The sequence below is a fragment of the Bicyclus anynana genome, chromosome 11 (genome assembly GCF_947172395.1).
Source record: "Bicyclus anynana chromosome 11, ilBicAnyn1.1, whole genome shotgun sequence".
In the NCBI taxonomy this organism is placed as follows: Eukaryota; Metazoa; Arthropoda; class Insecta; order Lepidoptera; family Nymphalidae; genus Bicyclus; species Bicyclus anynana.
In genome coordinates this window covers 774,475-792,703 of record NC_069093.1, presented here as the reverse complement: position 1 = coordinate 792,703, position 18,229 = coordinate 774,475, and the positions used below count along the sequence as shown (strand labels likewise).

Here is an 18,229-nt window from a genome sequence, read left to right as displayed (position 1 = left end):
AGGTGTAGGGTGGTACCTAGTCACGGCCGAAGCCATCCATCAGCCATACCAGGAAACCAATTACAAAAACCTCAACCTGGGATCGAACCCAGGACCTACGTCTTGTAAATCCACTGCGCATACCACTGTGTAACGGTAAGTACCTATACGTTCCATACTTTTAAGGGAATACATTAGATTCCAAGTATCTCACTTGTTTTCTTATATAACGGTCATTTATTTTAACGTAAGGTTATTTGTTAACTTTGTCACAGTTATCTGTTCTATTATGCTGAACTAGTTTCTGTCCGCGACTTTGTATTGGAAAATAAACCCAGACAGTTCCATATATCGGGGCAATCGATACCAAAGGTTAAAGATATCCAATAATTAGGTACACTTCGATTATTAGATCTAGAATTGGCACGAGTCTGATTGAAAAGTTCAGGGGCCGATCCAGCAATGTTGCTGCTCCGGGCAAAGATTTTACGCATTTGCGTAAAAACTGGACGAATGGGGATGATGACTAGGTTTGAATATATTGATTTTTATGATACATTCGGGTAAATAAGGTCAATGTTAACTAATTTATACATAAAAAGCAACGATGGTCTGGATATTTGAAAAATAAATGAGATGATAAAATTTCAAAATCTATTAAAAATCTTTAATCGTAATTAGATAATAAAAATTTTAATAAAAAAAATTCAACCGACTTCCAAGTCAAAAAATAACTTTAACTAAAAAGCAAAAATAACATCCTACCTATGTGCTACCTTCTGATCAGTTTGAAGGCGGTGCCAAGCCAGTGATGTTTTAATTAAACACGTTTTAACTACAACATTACTGTGATTCTTTCAGAAACAGCTTTAATTAAAACACGACACTGGCTTGGCACCGCCTTCAAACTGATCAGAAGGTAGCACATAGGTAGGATGTTATTTTTTGCTTTTTAGTTAAAGTTATTTTTTGACTTGGAAGTCGGTTGAATTTTTTTTATTAAAATTTTTATTTTTTTATTTTTAGTGTTAGCATACCTACTGCGTGTGTACAGTCACAACCTTTCTAAGTGGAAAGTTCTTATCAATACAAAATTATCAAGTCCAAACACAAAGTAGCTACTGTGAGCCGTCGAGGAGTTCTCTTCACTGTGCTTCGTCTTCATCACCAGACCCTTAATACAGTCACAATCCATCTAGGTGGAAAGTTCTCATCAATACAAATTTATCAAGTCCAAACACAAGGTAGCTACTGTGAACCGTCGAGGAGTTCTCTTCACTGTCCCTCGTCTTCATCATCAGACCCTTAATACAGTCACAATCCATCTAGGTGGAAAGTTCTCATCAACACAAATTTATCAAGTCCAAACACAAGGTAGCTACTGTGAACCGTCGAGGAGTTCTCTTCACTGTCCATCGTCTTCATCACCAGACCCTTAATACAGTCACAATCCATCTAGGTGGAAAGTTCTCATCAATACAAATTTATCAAGTCCAAACACGAGGTAGCTACTGTGAACCGTCGAGGAGTTCTCTTCACTGTCCCTCGTCTTCATCACCAGACCCTTAATACAGTCACAACCCATATAGGTGGAAAGTACTCATCAATACAAATTAATCAAGCCCAAACAAAAGGTGACTGCTGTAAATCGTTGACGAGTTCCATCGTCTGTGTTTCGGCTCCATCATCAGACCAACTTCAAACCTTCATAAAGTTGTAGTGGTTTAAAATACCTTATGGAAACACTAACAAACGCACTAGCCGTCTCTACAACTTTCGAAAGTTCCCTTCAATTTCTCCAGGATGCCATCATCAGATCCTGACATGAAAAAAATGGGACCACCCTGGAAGTAAACCCTTCAAAACAAAAAAAGAATTTTCAAAATCGGTCCATAATTGACGGAATTATCGCTGGACATACATAAAAAAAAAAAAAAAAAAAAACATACATACAGCCGAACGTAGAACCTCCTCCTTTTTGGAAGTCGGTTAAAAATTCATACAGATTTAGCTTCCTTACATTAAATGTGACATTTTTCAATAAATGAACTATAAACTTAAACGCACAAATAAAAAAGATATTAGTAATTTTGTTTGAACGCCCACTCAAATTAACGATCCGCGAGCCAACGACGTCACTAAATCGTGCCATTTTGTATGGAGCGTTTTTCAGGGATCCCCGGCAGCGCCGCAAATCTGACCCTTTAAATCCCTGTAACTCCGAAAGTAATGATCGCAGATACCCTGTTACTTTTACAAAATTGCTTTGCTATTAGTATACTCTTAATTTATATACAATTTAAAAAACTGTCATCATCCCTATAAAGTTTTTCTTCAAGCTGTAAGTAGGTTCCGACCTACCTACGGAATTTAAATGTCGGCGGTGTAACACTCTTGCTTCGTACAAGAGAATTCAGATCAAATTAGTTTATTTCAATAAGGCTATCTTTGATCGATAGTAACGAAGTTAGTTACCTAGTTATTGAGCTGTTTCTGACACAGCTAATCTAACCTCCCTACCTCCCAGTGAAAGTCGTGTCCTTTCCAAATTTCAGCCAAATCCGTCCAATAATTTTTTGCATGAAAAAGTAACAAATATTCATTCCATATAGGCCTATAGCCACCAGTTTTTCGCAAATCTCGCAAAAACCATGGACTTGTTTGGGGCAAAAAGTAACCTATGTGCTAATGCAGGGTATATCTATCTTCATTTTAAATTTAAGCCATACCAGTTCAGTAACTTAGTAGTTAGTTGCGGCGTTAAAGAGTAACAAACATCCATACAAATTTTCAAGTTTATAATATTAGTAGGATATAATATTAAGTTTAGGTTGGAGTTTGAACAGAAGTAATTAATTAGTAACTAAATTATCCAGTTTACATCAAAACTAATAAGTAGTAAATAAATCTACCTAATAAGTATAATATACGGGAGTTGTTATTGTCAAAGACCCGTAGGTTATCACAACACCAATGACGTGGGTAAGTGCGAACAAAAAATAAGTTAAAAACATTTTTTTCCCGTCAAACATTGGAGAAACAAGAGCAGAATACGGCGAATTTGTTTATCAAAATTACGTATTAACCCGGAGGTCATCGGGAATACAATGTTGTTAGTAATACCTACACTATAGACTGAGTGAACAACGAACACAGACTGTGTACTGACACGCGACGATCGAGGCCAGTCAGAATTAGACGTTCACTCATCTACTATGAACGCATTACATTATGTATGTGTGCTTCTAGCGAGCTCCGCTGCGTTTCCATTACAAACAACGGGTTGGACCTTCGAAATGAATCCTATTCAGAATTTTTCGGATAATATGAAGTCTTTCTTCGAGGTGCAAAAGAATCTCGTCGAGCAGGCATTCAACGCGAGCTATCAAGAGGCCGTTCGAATGAAAAACTCAGTGAGCAATTACGTCGAAGATCAAGGGGAGAAAATCAGTGCCGATATTAACAATTACGTCGAAAATGTTAGACAGAAAGGCAAAAAAATGGCTGATTCGTGGTCTTACTCGTATATGCAGGCCGAGGAACCTAACGCTCGGATGGAAATCCCGGAGATGAGTTTATCAGTGCCGTCCATCATTACGCGAAACGGATACACGTGTGAAACTCACACTGTAGTATCTCAAGGTTACATGTTGAATATTCACAGGATACCACGTTCCAAGGATGGTGGACGCATTCCAAAGAACGCAGTGATCTTGCAACACGGTCTCTTCGCTAGTTCCGCTGACTGGATACTAAACGGCCCCGACAAAGGCCTCGCTTATGTTCTGGCCGACGCCGGATACGACGTTTGGATGCCCAACATCAGAGGCAACAGGTATTCTAAAGAACACGCTATTTTAAAGAGTGATTCTAAATCTTATTGGAACTTCTCGTGGCACGACGTCGCTTTGCACGATCTCCCCGCTGTCATAGACCATGTAGTCGAACACACAGGTGATGGTGTTAAAATAACTTACATAGGCCACTCTATGGGGACCACAATGTTATTTGCTATGTTGTCATTGAGGCCTGAATATAACGATATCCTGAGCGCAGGGTTCGCTTTAGCGCCGGTGACTTTCCTAACTGATGTACAGTCACCGATAAAATCGTTGGCACCGATCGCGAGCAACGTCGCGTACATGGAAATGTTGTACGGTTCACACGAGTTCATTCCAAAGGATTCAGTTCTGGGAAAGATGTCGAATTCCTGCGACGTCGACAACGTGGATTCTTTAGTGTGCAAGAACGTGATATTTTATATATGTGGGTACAACGAGAAACAGTTTAACAAGACTTTGTTGCCCGTTTTCTTGTCGAATTTGGGCACCGGGACGTCTTGGAAGACGGCCGTGCATTTTGCCCAGGAAATCACAGCGGGGGGCAGGTTCCAGCAATTTGATTACGGGAAAAAGGATAATTTAAAAATGTACGGTACGGAACGACCTCCTGAATATGATCTCTCTAAAATAACCCTTCCCATTAAGCTGTTCTGGGCGCAAAACGATTTACTTTCCAGTGAAAAAGATGTGCAACTACTTACCGAAAAGTTACCTTCGACGACAGAAGTCTATAAGGTTCCAGATCCGGAGTTCAATCATTTAGATTATCTCTGGGCCATCGACGCGCCTACTCTAGTCAATAAAGAAGTATTACAGTCTTTAGATAAAGTTAATTCATTAAAAAATAGTAATTCGTTATGGGGTTGGTGATATTTTTTCTTTGTGAATTACACTAGACTGGTTTAATATTGTAGATATAATGTTAAGTATACATTATAGTCGAACTGTGTTGTGAAATCATGCGATGGAACATTTCAATATAAATATACAGTTAAATAAAATTAATTAGGTATTTTATATCCTAAATATGGAAGGCAATATAATTTTATTTCTGAAAAGTATCTGAATTCAAATTAATTTGTACTGCTGTGGTAGACGGTAATATGAAGCAATTTGTGTTGAGAATAATATAAAAACGAAATGAAACAGGAGGTACGAGTAGGTACGTCTTAGGGAAAATTATTTTGTTTGAGTTACGCATAAAAGTAATATTTTGCCTGTATTTTGCTCTCAATTACGTAGGTACAGCATTTGTCAAGCAAAAAGATCGCTGGCGATTGTATAAAAAAAAATATGTTTACGATTTTTATCAACACACAGTGTAACCTGTAATCTTCGTATTCGTAACTTTTGGTATTTTTCATATCTATTTATTAGGAAAAAATACTGTTATTAATTAAATTTTGATCTGCTTGTGATGTCGATGTGTTTTTCATCTAAAATTCACTTTTAGAAGGTAACGCAAAACATTTTATAAAATGTTTATTCGTAGGTACATAGGTAACCCTCAGCAATTCCACTAGAATAACTGAGTAAGAAATAATATTAATTAATATTGATACGTACTTCTTTAGCGATTCCATTAGAATAAATAATTAAATATACTCGTATATAAACGTAATAATATTAATTTATATTAATATTAGGCATAAAAGTTGTAAGGAATATTATTAGGTAGGTATTCGTGATATTTCATAAATTGTATAATTTTTAAATTATATTCGTAATTATTATAATTTGTCTATTTATTGTCCTATTACTATAGCACCTACTACATTTAATCTTTATTAGTTTTAACTTTAACCTAACAGACAATGATTAGCTAAGTTGTCACCAGTTTCGTGGTCCCACATTTTTAATTAGATGAATGGTAGTGTAGCGTATCCATGTTAATACATCAATCCGTCCATCTATATAGGTACCTATATAAAATAATCCATGGAGACCCCGACCGATGTACCTGTTGGGCATTGCCACACATGGCAGTGGGTGTGGACGGATTCTTTATTCAAATTCGGTAAAGTAAGTCAGCGGCCTTTTTACGTAGTACCACTTATATCTAATTATAAGTTGTTCAATTCATTTTGTTTTTGTGTCAATTAATTTATTATTATGTTTGCATGTAGATATATATATAAGGTTTATTGGAAAAATTAAATATTCTTTCTTTTCCTACGAATAGGTAGGTACTTACCTACTCATTCAGTATTCTTTATTAGGTACCTAAGTGTGGGATTTAACTGATGAAGTACCAAAAAATATTATCTTTGTAATAAAAATAATAATAATATTTTTTTAATAGTGTGTTGCATTAACGGTGTTAAAAACAAAAAAAGGCATATAAATAAATTATAGAAAAGTATACTTTTCATCACGCTACGATCAATAGGAGCAGAGCACTATATTTTCTATATTTTCTATGGTAAGTGGTTACAAAAATAAAAAAAAAGTTTGTCAGCTAGGACGCACGATAGGAGTCTACTCTTTCAGATCGACTGTCTAAATAATATATGTTGCCCCGCAGCATACACTATGTACGTCTCAATACTTACGCCTGAAAAGTGCGCAACCGAGGAGCAGCAGGACGCAGTGTGCGCGCCCGCCAACAGCGTGCAAATAACGCGCCCGCACGCATGTGCACGCAGTTGGCGGCAGCGCACGGTGAAAGGTGTGCAGAATAAGTTGCGCACAAAAACGTAACGCTGTCATCGGTTCATCAAATTTTACTGCCTATATTTTTTTCATAAGGGAGGCTATGTATGAATAATCGATTCTAAAAGAGTGAACTCCAATAGGTAATAGCTATTCCACGTGGCCGTGGGTATAAAATCTCATTACGGGGGCGGTAGTATTTACTCTAGCCTGATATTAACTTATACTTTGAAAATTGTTTATTAAACCTAACTAGACTAGCAATTTCAATATGTATCTATTTTAGGCATGGCTTTTATGGTTCTATACTCAGGTTCACAGAATCATGGAGGGAGGCAGCTAGTTATTAACCTTCACACAGGAACGACGGCCTCCGTGACGCAGTGGTATGCGCGGTGGATTTACAAGACGGAGGTCCTGGGTTCGATCTCCAGCTGGGCAGATTGAGATTTTCTTAATTTGTCCAGGTCTGGCGGAGGCTTTGGCCGTGGCTAGTTACCACCCTACCGGCAAAGACGTACCGCCAAGCGATTTAGCGTTCCGGTACGATGCCGTGTAGAAACCGAAAGGGGTGTGGATTTTCATCCTCCTCCTAACAAGTTAGCCCGCTTCCATCTTAGACTACATCATCACTTACCATCAGGTGAGATTCATTTAGTCAAGGGCTAACTTGTACAGAATAAAAAAAAGGAAGTAAAACTATAAGAAATTGTAATGTTGTCATCAATTGTAATTATAATATTATTGTATGATTTTTTTTAAAACAGCAAATGTTGAGTTTCTTGCCGGTTTCTTCTCAACGGAATCTGCCTTCCGAACCGGTGGTAGAATCTTTACAAATAGTCTGACGTGTCAAACGTGCTTGTATACTGAGCCTACTTAAAATAAATGAATTTTTGTTTTTTTTTATTATTTAATGATAATTTAACGCACAAAGGCGGTACTAAAGGTTATCTTTGGTTGCATGTAAGCACTGGTAAAAAGTTCCATACGACATACAGCGGTATTTACAGTGAAATGCGACGGGAGCGTGCCACAGGCGGCGTCGCTCGTTAAAACTTTAATTTTTAACGGAAAAAGTTGCATTTGTTTTGCCCCAAACTACCCGCAACGTGTCGTGTTTGCTACGGATTTGGTATCTCCGCTTTTTATCATGTTTTCTGTTTCGTAACGGGATATAGCTCAATTTAAATAATTGGATTTTATATGCAACTAGTTTTGCCCTGCGGTTTCCAAATCGGAAACTGGTCAAGTGTGCTTCGGGCCACGTGTAGTGTTCCGTAGTACGTTACCAATGCGGAATTAGAATTGTGATTTACGGTTGGTCGGGTATTTTTTAAAGACCTATCCAACGATACCCCATTCAAATTCAGTAAATGATTAATATCTATTTATTAGTATCTGCTTATGAGCCGTGATAGCCCAGTGGATATGACCTCTGCCTCCGATTCAGGAGGGTGTGGGTTCGAATCCGGTCCGGGACATGTACCTCCATCTTTTCAGTTGTGTGCATTTTAAGAAATTAAATATCACGTGTCTCAATCGGTGAAGGAAAACATCGTGAGGAAACCTGCATACCAGAGAATTATCTTAACTCTCTGCGTGTGTGAAGTCTGCCAATCCGCATTGGGCGTGGTGGACTATTAGCCTTACCCCTCTCATTCTGAGAGGAGACTCGAGCTCAGCAGTGAGCCGAATATGGGTTGATGATCTTCCCATTAGGGATGATGACAGTTTTTTTAAAATTGTATTAAGTTAGGAGTATGCTAATAGTAAAGCAATTTTGTAAAAGTAACAGGGTATCTGCGATCATTACTTTCGGAGAAACAGGGATTTAAAGGGTCAGATTTGCGGCGCTGCTGCGGATCCCTGAAAAACGCCCCATACATTTAATGACGAAGGTCATATTGATCGTTAGATTTGAATGGGCGTTCAAATAATTATCTTTGGTATGTGTGCGTTCATGTTTATTGTTCAAATATTGAAACATGTCACATGTTATATGTAAGGAAGCTAAGATTGTGTGATTTTTTATCTAATTACGATAAAAAAAATTTAATAGATTTTGAAATTTTATAATCTTATTTATTTTGCAAATATCCAGACACTATATGTATATAAAGAGCAAATCTTTATATGTAAATTAGTTAACACTGACCTTATTTACCCGAATGTATCATATAAATCAATATATTCAAACCTAGTCATCATCCCCATTCTGGGCTTAGAATATTTACTGTCATCATCGTTATCAACAGCCGATGGACGACGGACGTCCATTGCTGGACCTATGTCAATCAGTTGAAAAAAGCAATGTTTAATTAGGTACATGGCATGACCCAGAACTCGAACCTGGGACTTCGTGATCCGAAGCTACATAGGCTAACCACTGGATCAATGAGGTAATTAGAACCATTACCCCCACGAAAGCAATTCAAAATGTAGATAAATATCTAATTCTCTTTGTTTATGCTCTCAAGATGAAGTAGGAGCAAGTTGCTCTTCAAGTGTTTGTTAAACCTGGAGAAGTGTTGTAGGTAGCAGGTATTGAGTGTTCCGTAGGTAGTTAACGATCTCCCTGCGACAACCAGACCTGCGCTAGCCATGCTATGAAGGTTGCAAGTGTATTAGTCCATGCTGGTAAGTAAATTTTTTTTTATGTTAGCCCTTGACTACAATCTCATCAGATGAGACTCATCTGATGTGAAGATGCATTCTAAGATGAAAGCGGGCTAACTTGTTAGGAGGAGGATGAATGGTTGGAGCATAGTCTGCCAACATTTCAGTCTATATACCAAGATAGAATCTATAATAATATTATAAAGCTAAAGAGTTTTATTTGGTTGAACGCGCTACAGGTCCGATTTGAAAAAATATTTTAGTGTTTCATAGCCAATTTATCGAGAAAGGCTATAGGATATATTATCCCCGTATTCCTACGGGAACGGGAACCACGCGGGTGAAATCACGCGGTGTCAGCTAGTAAAATATGTCTGGCTATGTCAGGCTCTTAGTCCATAGTACGTATATCAGGTGTGAGTGCTTGCGTGGGCAGGTTATAAGTAGGTATGAGTTGTTGAATTTTGATAACGTCACGCCATGGTGGCGCATACTTTGGCTGATTACCTACCTACTTATCAGCAAACGGCAAATACAGATACGAGATTTGTGCATTGATTAGAGCTGGGAATCGAACCTCATGACCTCTCTCATGAAAACCACAGTATTACCAACTGCACCAGAAAGGTCATCAGAGAGTAGTTTAAACGATCTAAGTGTAGTGGACTATGTTTTATACAACATATTATGTTCAGGGGCGTGCATAAAGTTATAGATCAGGGTATGCACTCAGTGTATACCAAACTAGGAAAATGTGCACTGGATAAGCATTACTAAAATATTTGTTAGGGTATGCAGTGCTTTAATGTATGTGAAGCGCACGCCAATGCATATGTTAAGCCACAGATTCATATTATAATAAGTAGCTACACATATTAAGCTCAGTTATCTGCCAAGAACAAACGGCTTTTATCCGAACACAGACAAGCTTTGTACACGTTAGATTTTGTTACAAACTACAGCACAACAATATACTGTTACGTAGCAACGTGCACTTGAAAGGAGTGAGTTAAAGAGAATTGAGTTTGAAATTTTGACAACGTCTTTGTTTCCGAGAACTGAGTATGTACTACGTGTATATTAGGTGAAAACACTGATGGTTGCTGCAGAAATAAATTATACCATATACAACCCAAAAATAGCCAAGTGCGAGTCGCACTCGCGTACCGAGGGTTCCGCAAAAAATAATATAATATTACATATGTGTATATTCAATTATTTTATTCATAAGATTTGCAAGCTCCAAAAAATATTCAAAAAATATCAATTGGATTAAGAGACTCTAACTTTGCTGTTGGAAACCTGTTTTATCCGTATATCGATAAATCTATACTAATATTATAAAGCTGAAGAGTTTGTTTGTTTGTTTGTTTGATTGAACGCGCTAATCTCAGGAACTACTGGTCCGATTTGAAAAATTCTTTCAGTGTTAGATAGCCCATTTATCGAGGAAGGCTATAGGCTATATAATATCACCGTATTCCTACGGGAACGGGAACCACGCGGGTGAAACCGCGCGGCGTCAGCTAGTAATCGATTTAAGTCGCGTTCAGTTCAGTTTACCTAAATAAGTTATCCGCATACAATTTTTTCTAATTAAGGAATTTCAATCTATACCTACTTGTGCTTTAAAACGAAACATTTGTTACAAAAGCTAAGCATTAATGTAGGAAGTAGGTAGGTATAGGTAGGTTTTCTTCCCTTTTACATTATTATTATTATTGAGTGTTTTACATTAATTAAGGTTAAAATATTTAGCATTAATTTATATTTTACCTATAGCTTCCTAATTATAGTGCAGAAGACATACAGACAACAACGCAATGATCCTACACTGCAAGGAAATCTTTTAAATGTGACACGGAACCCTGAAACCGAGATTATGCCGGAAAGCGGACCCCACGTAATGGGACCACGCTAAGAAGATGAAGAAGAAAACGGAACCCTAAAACGTCGACTTAGCTTTTAAAAGGTTAACGTGTTACAAAATGTAATAAAAGCGTAGTCACTTGCAACGACGTTGAAGAATGTTTGAATTTTTAACATCCACTAAGCGAGCGAGGCTGTGATAAGAACAGTTAGCAAGTTCCGCCATTTCGCGGACATTGCTCGTGGAGATGTTAGGTCTGGTTTCCACTGCTAGCTATGATGACAATATTGTTTAATAGCTCACGCCCTGGGGTTTTGTTCGTATAGTTCCCATTCACGAAGGAATACATAGCTTATGTAATGTTTTCCATTTGTGAAACATTTTTTAAAATATTTAGGTAGGATGGTTTATGCGTGAAAGCGTAACAAACTTACAAAAAAACTTACATTTACAATATACGAGTAAAAGTACAAGTGGACCCGGTCAAGCCTCGCTTTGACTTATGTACACTTCTTCCCTAACATTACCTACCCCTATCATACCCCTACCCGTACCCTACAAAATTCCACCCCCTCCCCCCCCCCCCAATTTTAGGGAAGTGGGGATTATAAAGAGACAAAAGTAGCCTATGTCACTCTCCATCCTTTTAACTATATCCACTTAAAAAATCACGTCGCTCTGTTTTGCCGTGAAAGACGGACAAACAAACATACAGACAGACACACACATTTATAATATTAGTATACAGTTACTGTTACAGAATCTATTCAGATGAATTGATGATTTAGTTGGGTTGGGAAATAAACATATTATTAGTATTCCTCTCTTAATAGAACCAATTGCAAGTACTTGCTTACGTACGATAAGTCAATAAAGTTTTGTTGTTACTTACATACATAGACTATTGGCTACATAGAGTTAGTGTAGAACGGGACGTGGGGTTACAACAGCAATTAATAATCTGTAACCGCTGCCACGGACACTTTATACACAGACGTCGTTACTCACGCGGCATTAGTACGTGCGAATTGATGTAAGTTTGCGGTCCAAACCACTGCCTTTCATTACGAACCTTAGGATTACGTTACCTATGTTCGAATTTATTACAGACTGTTACAGAATCCGCAAGGATACGCCACGTTGCAGTCGTAAATAAGTTTTAGTTCAACAATGCAAGGGCTTTTAAGAAATTCTTAGTGGCAGTCTGAAGCTAAATACTTGGTGCTGTTAGAGCACCATGCCCCGAAGAGCATGTAAAACTGTCTCAATCTTGCGTGTGATCGCTCACAGGTCGTAAGATTTGTTTTTTTATTTGCTTTTTAGCTCCGATTAAAGCTATTAATAAAGCTATTCTAACAGCAAGTAGCCAATCCCCGTATTCTCGTGGGAATCAGAATAATGCGGGTAAAACCGCGGGGTGTCTGCTAGTACTGCATGTGTTGTTTAGCACTGGTATTATGTAAAGCGCACAAGCATATTATTTGTTTTGGTAAAATAGCGTGTATGACTTGTATCGGAAGCTACTCCCGGTATATCTCTTGCGGTTGTTATGGCAGTGTGCAATAAATAGATGTTGTTTGAACTGCCCACCTGCCCTTACTTAACGCAATTTGTTTTCTGTTTCGGTCTGCGACGGACGAAAAGTTGAGCAAAAAATTTCATAAAAATTTAAAGCTTTTATATTAAATAATATTTGGTACATATTTATTTTCCTGTAACCGGAAACAGCTATAACAATTTTATATATATATATGTAAATAGTATGTGTTTAATTAAAAATGAAAGTGTATAATAAAAAATATACATGTATAACGTTAACTTTAAAGTAGGTACTGGCTAACCTAGCAAACGCCCGCGACTTCGTCCTCGTGGAAACCCCTTACCCTTCGAATTTTGAAGAACAGAATTTCATACGAAGTTAACCCACATATCCCCCCCACTCCCTCCTCTTAAAGTAACCCTAAGTCATTCCGAATGAGTCTGGCTATCATTTACTTACAAAAATTAGCCAAACAAACAACTCAACATATATGAACTTCTTCGCTATATTATATTAGTACAATTTATAGCATTTCATGGAACGCAGGTTCTAGCGATTTTAAGAGCGCTGAAAACATTATAAACTAGTTTTATGTTTGCAGCCGACGGGGGTGCTGACGGATATGCCAGCACTCTTTACGACTTTGAAAGCTTGTTCTAGAGCTTTCCATTACAATTATATACGTTTTACGGTAGCACTTAACTAATTTTCGTTTAATAGATGAAGATATCCGTATTTTAAATTTGATCCATAACTCCGTGTTTTACTGGATACTTATTATATTTGATGGCTTACAACTCCGGAATTTTATAATTTCAATTTATTAAGTTCCTTTATGATTATTAGTATCTACTTCATAATTTTTATATTGAATCTCTAATTTCATGACCATCATTATCATCTGCCGATGGAGGTTCACAGCTTCTCTCTCTCCAGTCGATCCCTCACCCTCATGACTGAGGATCGTGACCATCTTGGCGCAGTGTACCAACTATCCAAAATATTTATCCCTAAAGTCAAAAACCCCTAAAATCGCCTTAATTATTGAGTTTTCCCCCTAAAAATGTAAATTCATAATAATTTAGAAATAATATGCAGTAATATGTTACAAAAGTCTATATTTAATACAGACAAAATATTACCTCGTATATATTGAAGATTCAGATTTTTTGAAATCATACATGTTGACAATGAATAAATTTAACAATTTTTTTATTCGATAAAAATTGCCGCCAGTTGCCTCAGAGTGGTTGTAGAATAACGTATATAATATACTTATATCGTAATAAGTCGCTAGGTCAAGAAAGAAATATTAAAATTATCATCAATTTAAAAATATTAAAGAGTCAAAAAATCGGACGGCACTGTAAAAGGTGCGGGCTCCTGTTTCCTTGAAAAGATCCGACCATCGGGTTGGAGATCGTGGCCGTTCGCCTCCCACATTTCCCACCACAATTTTTTTCTCCAAATTGTCGTCACCACGGCGTGTGATATGTCCAAAATAACTGAGGACTGCTGTAGATGGTTGAGATGGTTCACAGCTTAACAGGTATCTTTTAAGAACCAAGGTCTTAAGCCGCGAATATGCAGCGACTTCCTGTTATTCGCTGGATCATTGATCATCGGGGGTTTACCTATACGACACTTTCACAAAGATGAATTTTGGCAGATTTTTTTTAGTTTATGGTTAGTAGACTACCTACTACGGATTTTCGGTTAACGAAGTTTATAGACAAACGTAGTCGCGGGCGTCCGGTAATCTATACTAATATTATATGAAGAGTTTCTTTGTTTGTTTGAACGCGCTAATCTCAGGAACTACTGGTCCGATTTAAAAAATTCTTTCAGTGTTAGATAGCCCGTTTATCGATAAAGGCTATAAGCTATATATTGTCCTCGTATTCTTAAAGGAACGGGAACCACGCGGATAAAACCGCGCGGTGTCAGCTAGTTAAATATAATAGGCAAAGCACGACGCGGGGGAGGCAGGCTCAGTTAGTTACCCGTACATTATTAGTTTGTTTGTGTTAGCACGTGATCAAGTCGCTGGCAGACAGCGGCTGCGACTGACGGGCCGGTACGTGCTTCATCCTACTGCTTAATGTACCGCGCCCTTATTGAATAGGCACTCGCCTATTGTGATATATTCGGGGTACTGTCGCTGAGGAAAACAAGAACAAGTACCTATTAACTTAATCATACTTACCAATTAACTAAAACTGTGTATATTAAAACATGCGAAAGGTCATTCATTACGAAATTTCGAAACCCGCTTGACGTAGTTATAAAAATGAAATTTGGCAGGGAGGTAGTTTATAGTTAGTAGGTCTCCGCTAAGTACGGATTTTGCGAGACGGCCGGATTAAGGAGGTCTAAGGGTCTAAATGGCGGGCATCTGCTAATTTCTTAAATAATTAGGTACTACTTATCCATATTATTATTATCAAGCTGAAGAGTTTGTTGTTTGTTTGTTTGCTTGAACGCGCTAATCTCAGAAAGTACTGGTTCGATTTGGAAAATTGTTTCAGTGTTAGATAGATAGCCCATTTATCGAGGAATTCTATAGGTTATATATTATAGCCCTATTCCTACGGGAACGGGAACCACGCGGGTGAAATCGCGCGGCGTCAGCTAGTACCTAATAAGAAAGTTGAAATCTCCATCTTCATCATAAAAAATGACTTTACTATAAAGTAATTACCAATCTGTCAATCATCATAATCATTAAGCTGATAGACATTCATTGACATATACTTCTTGCAAAGATTTCCTAACACAAGGTTCTCGAGACATTATCAATCTATTGAATAAAGGTGTTTGGGTTTAGTACGTATGTTTTTTTTTGTAGCCTAAATGAAATGATATTTATGTTTACGTTTTTCGAAAAGCGTATTGTTATGACAATCAAAAGTAAAGTGCACTTTTAAGCAAGTACTAAACTGAACAACATCTATTACGTTAAACAAAACACTCAAAACATTATCGTCATATAGATACGGAAGCGGTATAAATATTGAAGAAAACCAGCAACAAGTCGATCGAATTCACAATGTCTGCGATACGTACTAGTTTGATTCTGCTCGGCCTCGTGGTTATAGCTCTCACTTCCAGCGTGAGTAACTACGAGAATGCCAAAGCGCAGTTGGAGGAATACATCCGGAATAAGAAGGGCGAGATCAATCCCCGCTACAGACCGCTGTACCACGTCGCCCCGCCCGTCGGCTGGATGAATGACCCGAATGGGTTCTCTTACCACAAAGGAGAGTTTCACCTCTTCTACCAGTTCTATCCTTACGAGAGCGCATGGGGCCCGATGCATTGGGGACACGTCTCGAGTTCTGACCTGGTAAACTGGAAGCAACTGCCCACAGCGCTTCTGCCTGAAAAAGAGCAATGCTTTTCGGGAAGCGCTGTGACTCAAGGAGACCAAATGACTCTGATGTACACCGGTCACGCCGGCATCGACGTCGAGCCTTACTACAACGAGAGCCAGTATCTAGCCTTCAGCGACGACGGTATCAACTTCTACAAGTACGAGGGCAATCCAGTTTTACCCAGATCTCCGAACGGTTCGCCAGATTTCCGCGACCCCAAGGTCTGGAAACGAGGAGACGACTACTATGTTATCATCGGCAGCAAAACTTTGGACAACCGAGGAAGAGTTCTCTTGTACAAGTCGAGGGATATGAAGAATTGGGAGTTCCTCTCGGTAATCGGAGAGTCTAACGGGGAACTCGGTTACATGTGGGAATGTCCTGATTTCTTCGAATTGGACGGCAAGTTCGTCTTGCTCATGTCACCCCAAGGAATTCAAGAACAAGGGGATCGGTACAAGAACACCAACCAAAACGGCTACATCATCGGCAGCTTCAATTATGACACCAATCAGTTCGTGCAAGAAGTTGGCTTCCAAGAGATAGACTTCGGACATGATTTTTACGCGGCGACAACGACTGAAGCGTACGGCAAGAGGTATCTCAGCGCTTGGTTCGCCATGTGGGGAGTACCACACCCTGAAGACGTCGACGGCTGGGCTGGGATGTTGACCATTCCCAGGGAGTTGAGAATAGTCAACAACCGAGTCACGATGAACCCCGTCGAAGAGATCGTCAGTATAAGGGACGGTGTAGCGGTAGACGGCGACGTATGGTCAAACCAAGTGCTAGAGTTCAATAAGGCTGTGGAATTGGTCGTTGAAGGCGACCTCAATCAGAAAATTGACATCTTGCTGGAAGGTCGAGAAGGTGGGGGTCGAGCTTGGTTGCGCTGGGACCCCTGGGTGCGCAAGGTTGTTGTAGATAGAGGATCGGGTGACGTGAGGCAAGTGTAGTGGTCCCCTATTAGTGCAAAAAGTTGGCGTATCTTCCTAGACTCCAGCAGCGTGGAGCTGTTCTGCGGTCAAGGCGAGGTGGTATTCAGCAGTCGCGTCTTCCCTCTGGGAGGGTGGAAGGTGACCAATCAGAGCCCACAAACAATCCACGTCAAAGCTTACAATTTGAGACGAAGCGCGCCGGAGTAGGATTTTGTTTGTAATTTGATCGAAAGCAATATCTTTATTTTAATGTTTGTGTAACTTTTCGGACAAAATATGTAATATGTCCAAAATTATGTTTTAATAAATACGTATAATATTACTTTTTGTGTATTTTTCTATCATTTATTTTTATAATATGTCATATTTTTATAATTTGTCAAATTTTTTCTAGAACTCATTTAGAAAATATAATTTTTCTAAATTAAGTCTTTCTATGAAATTAAATCAATACCTCCATAATATTAACAAGAGGTTTTCAATTACACATAAATACCAGAACCGGTAGCTTTAAGTTGCACACTGCAGCATAAATGGTATCTGCATCAAATGCAAGGCAGGCAATTAAAACTTAACTTAAAGCATCAAATCACGACCACACTGCTCCTAATCTGAGTTTCGCAATTTAATTATAACACTCGCAAAGATTCGCCTGTTCTCTATGAACACGCGATCCTAATTAAGATATAGTTCTCAGAGCGCTCAGAGATTCGCTTTCAGAATTCATTTGGCAAAGGAAGCTTCCAGCTTTAAGCTTGTATCGCGGCATTTCGTAGTTGCTAAGGTGTCTGAAGCTACAGACATTAACAAGCTTGGTGTGAGAGTTAGAATATATTACGTTTAATTTCAGTTATACTTTAGTTTAAGTTAGCGTTTGACACCCTCGTAACTTTACTTTAAAATTTTTCGACTAATTATTATCATCAACATCATCATCATTATTAACCCAGATTCAGCTCACTGCTGAGCTCGAGTCTCCTCTCAGAATGAGAGGGGGTCTCCACGCTGGCCCAATGCTGCAGAAAATTTTCTGGTATGCAGGTTTCCTCACAATGTTTTCCTCCACCGTTTGAGACTCGTGATATTTAATTTCTTCAAATGCATACAACTGAAGAGTTGAAAGTGCATGCCCCGGACCGGATTCGAACCTACACCCTCCGAAATCGGAGGCAAAGGACATATCCACTGGGCTCATTCAACTTGTTATTATCACCATTATCTAAAAATAATAACTGACTGAAATAAATAAATTTTGAGTTAGGGTTTATACTTTTAGCTCTAATTTTTATAATTTTTATAATATAATCTATACAAATAATTTAAAAAGTGTTTAAATTATTATTTTAAAATTTATCCTGTTTTTACTAAGTGGCCTGATTAAGCGTGAATCGCGGAAAGAATCATCTCCCGATAAC

At 38.3% G+C, this 18,229-nt stretch overlaps 1 protein-coding gene and 1 pseudogene across 1 annotated transcript; both read left to right on the top strand.

The window, feature by feature from the left end:
• Positions 1-2,348: 2,348 nt before the first annotated feature.
• LOC112046547 (lipase 3) lies at positions 2,349-5,557 on the top strand. Its single transcript, XM_024083214.2, has one exon. The coding sequence runs from the start codon at positions 3,195-3,197 to the stop codon at positions 4,689-4,691; it is 1,497 nt and encodes a 498-aa protein (XP_023938982.1). The 5' UTR covers positions 2,349-3,194; the 3' UTR covers positions 4,692-5,557.
• A 9,960-nt stretch (positions 5,558-15,517) lies between these two features.
• Positions 15,518-17,077, top strand: LOC112046541 (sucrose-6-phosphate hydrolase-like; annotated as a pseudogene).
• Positions 17,078-18,229: the final 1,152 nt, after the last annotated feature.

Excerpts from the sequence above, each read along its gene's own strand:
- LOC112046547 (XM_024083214.2), top strand. The coding sequence starts at position 3,195 with ATGAACGCATTACATTATGTATGTGTGCTTCTAGCGAGCTCCGCTGCG.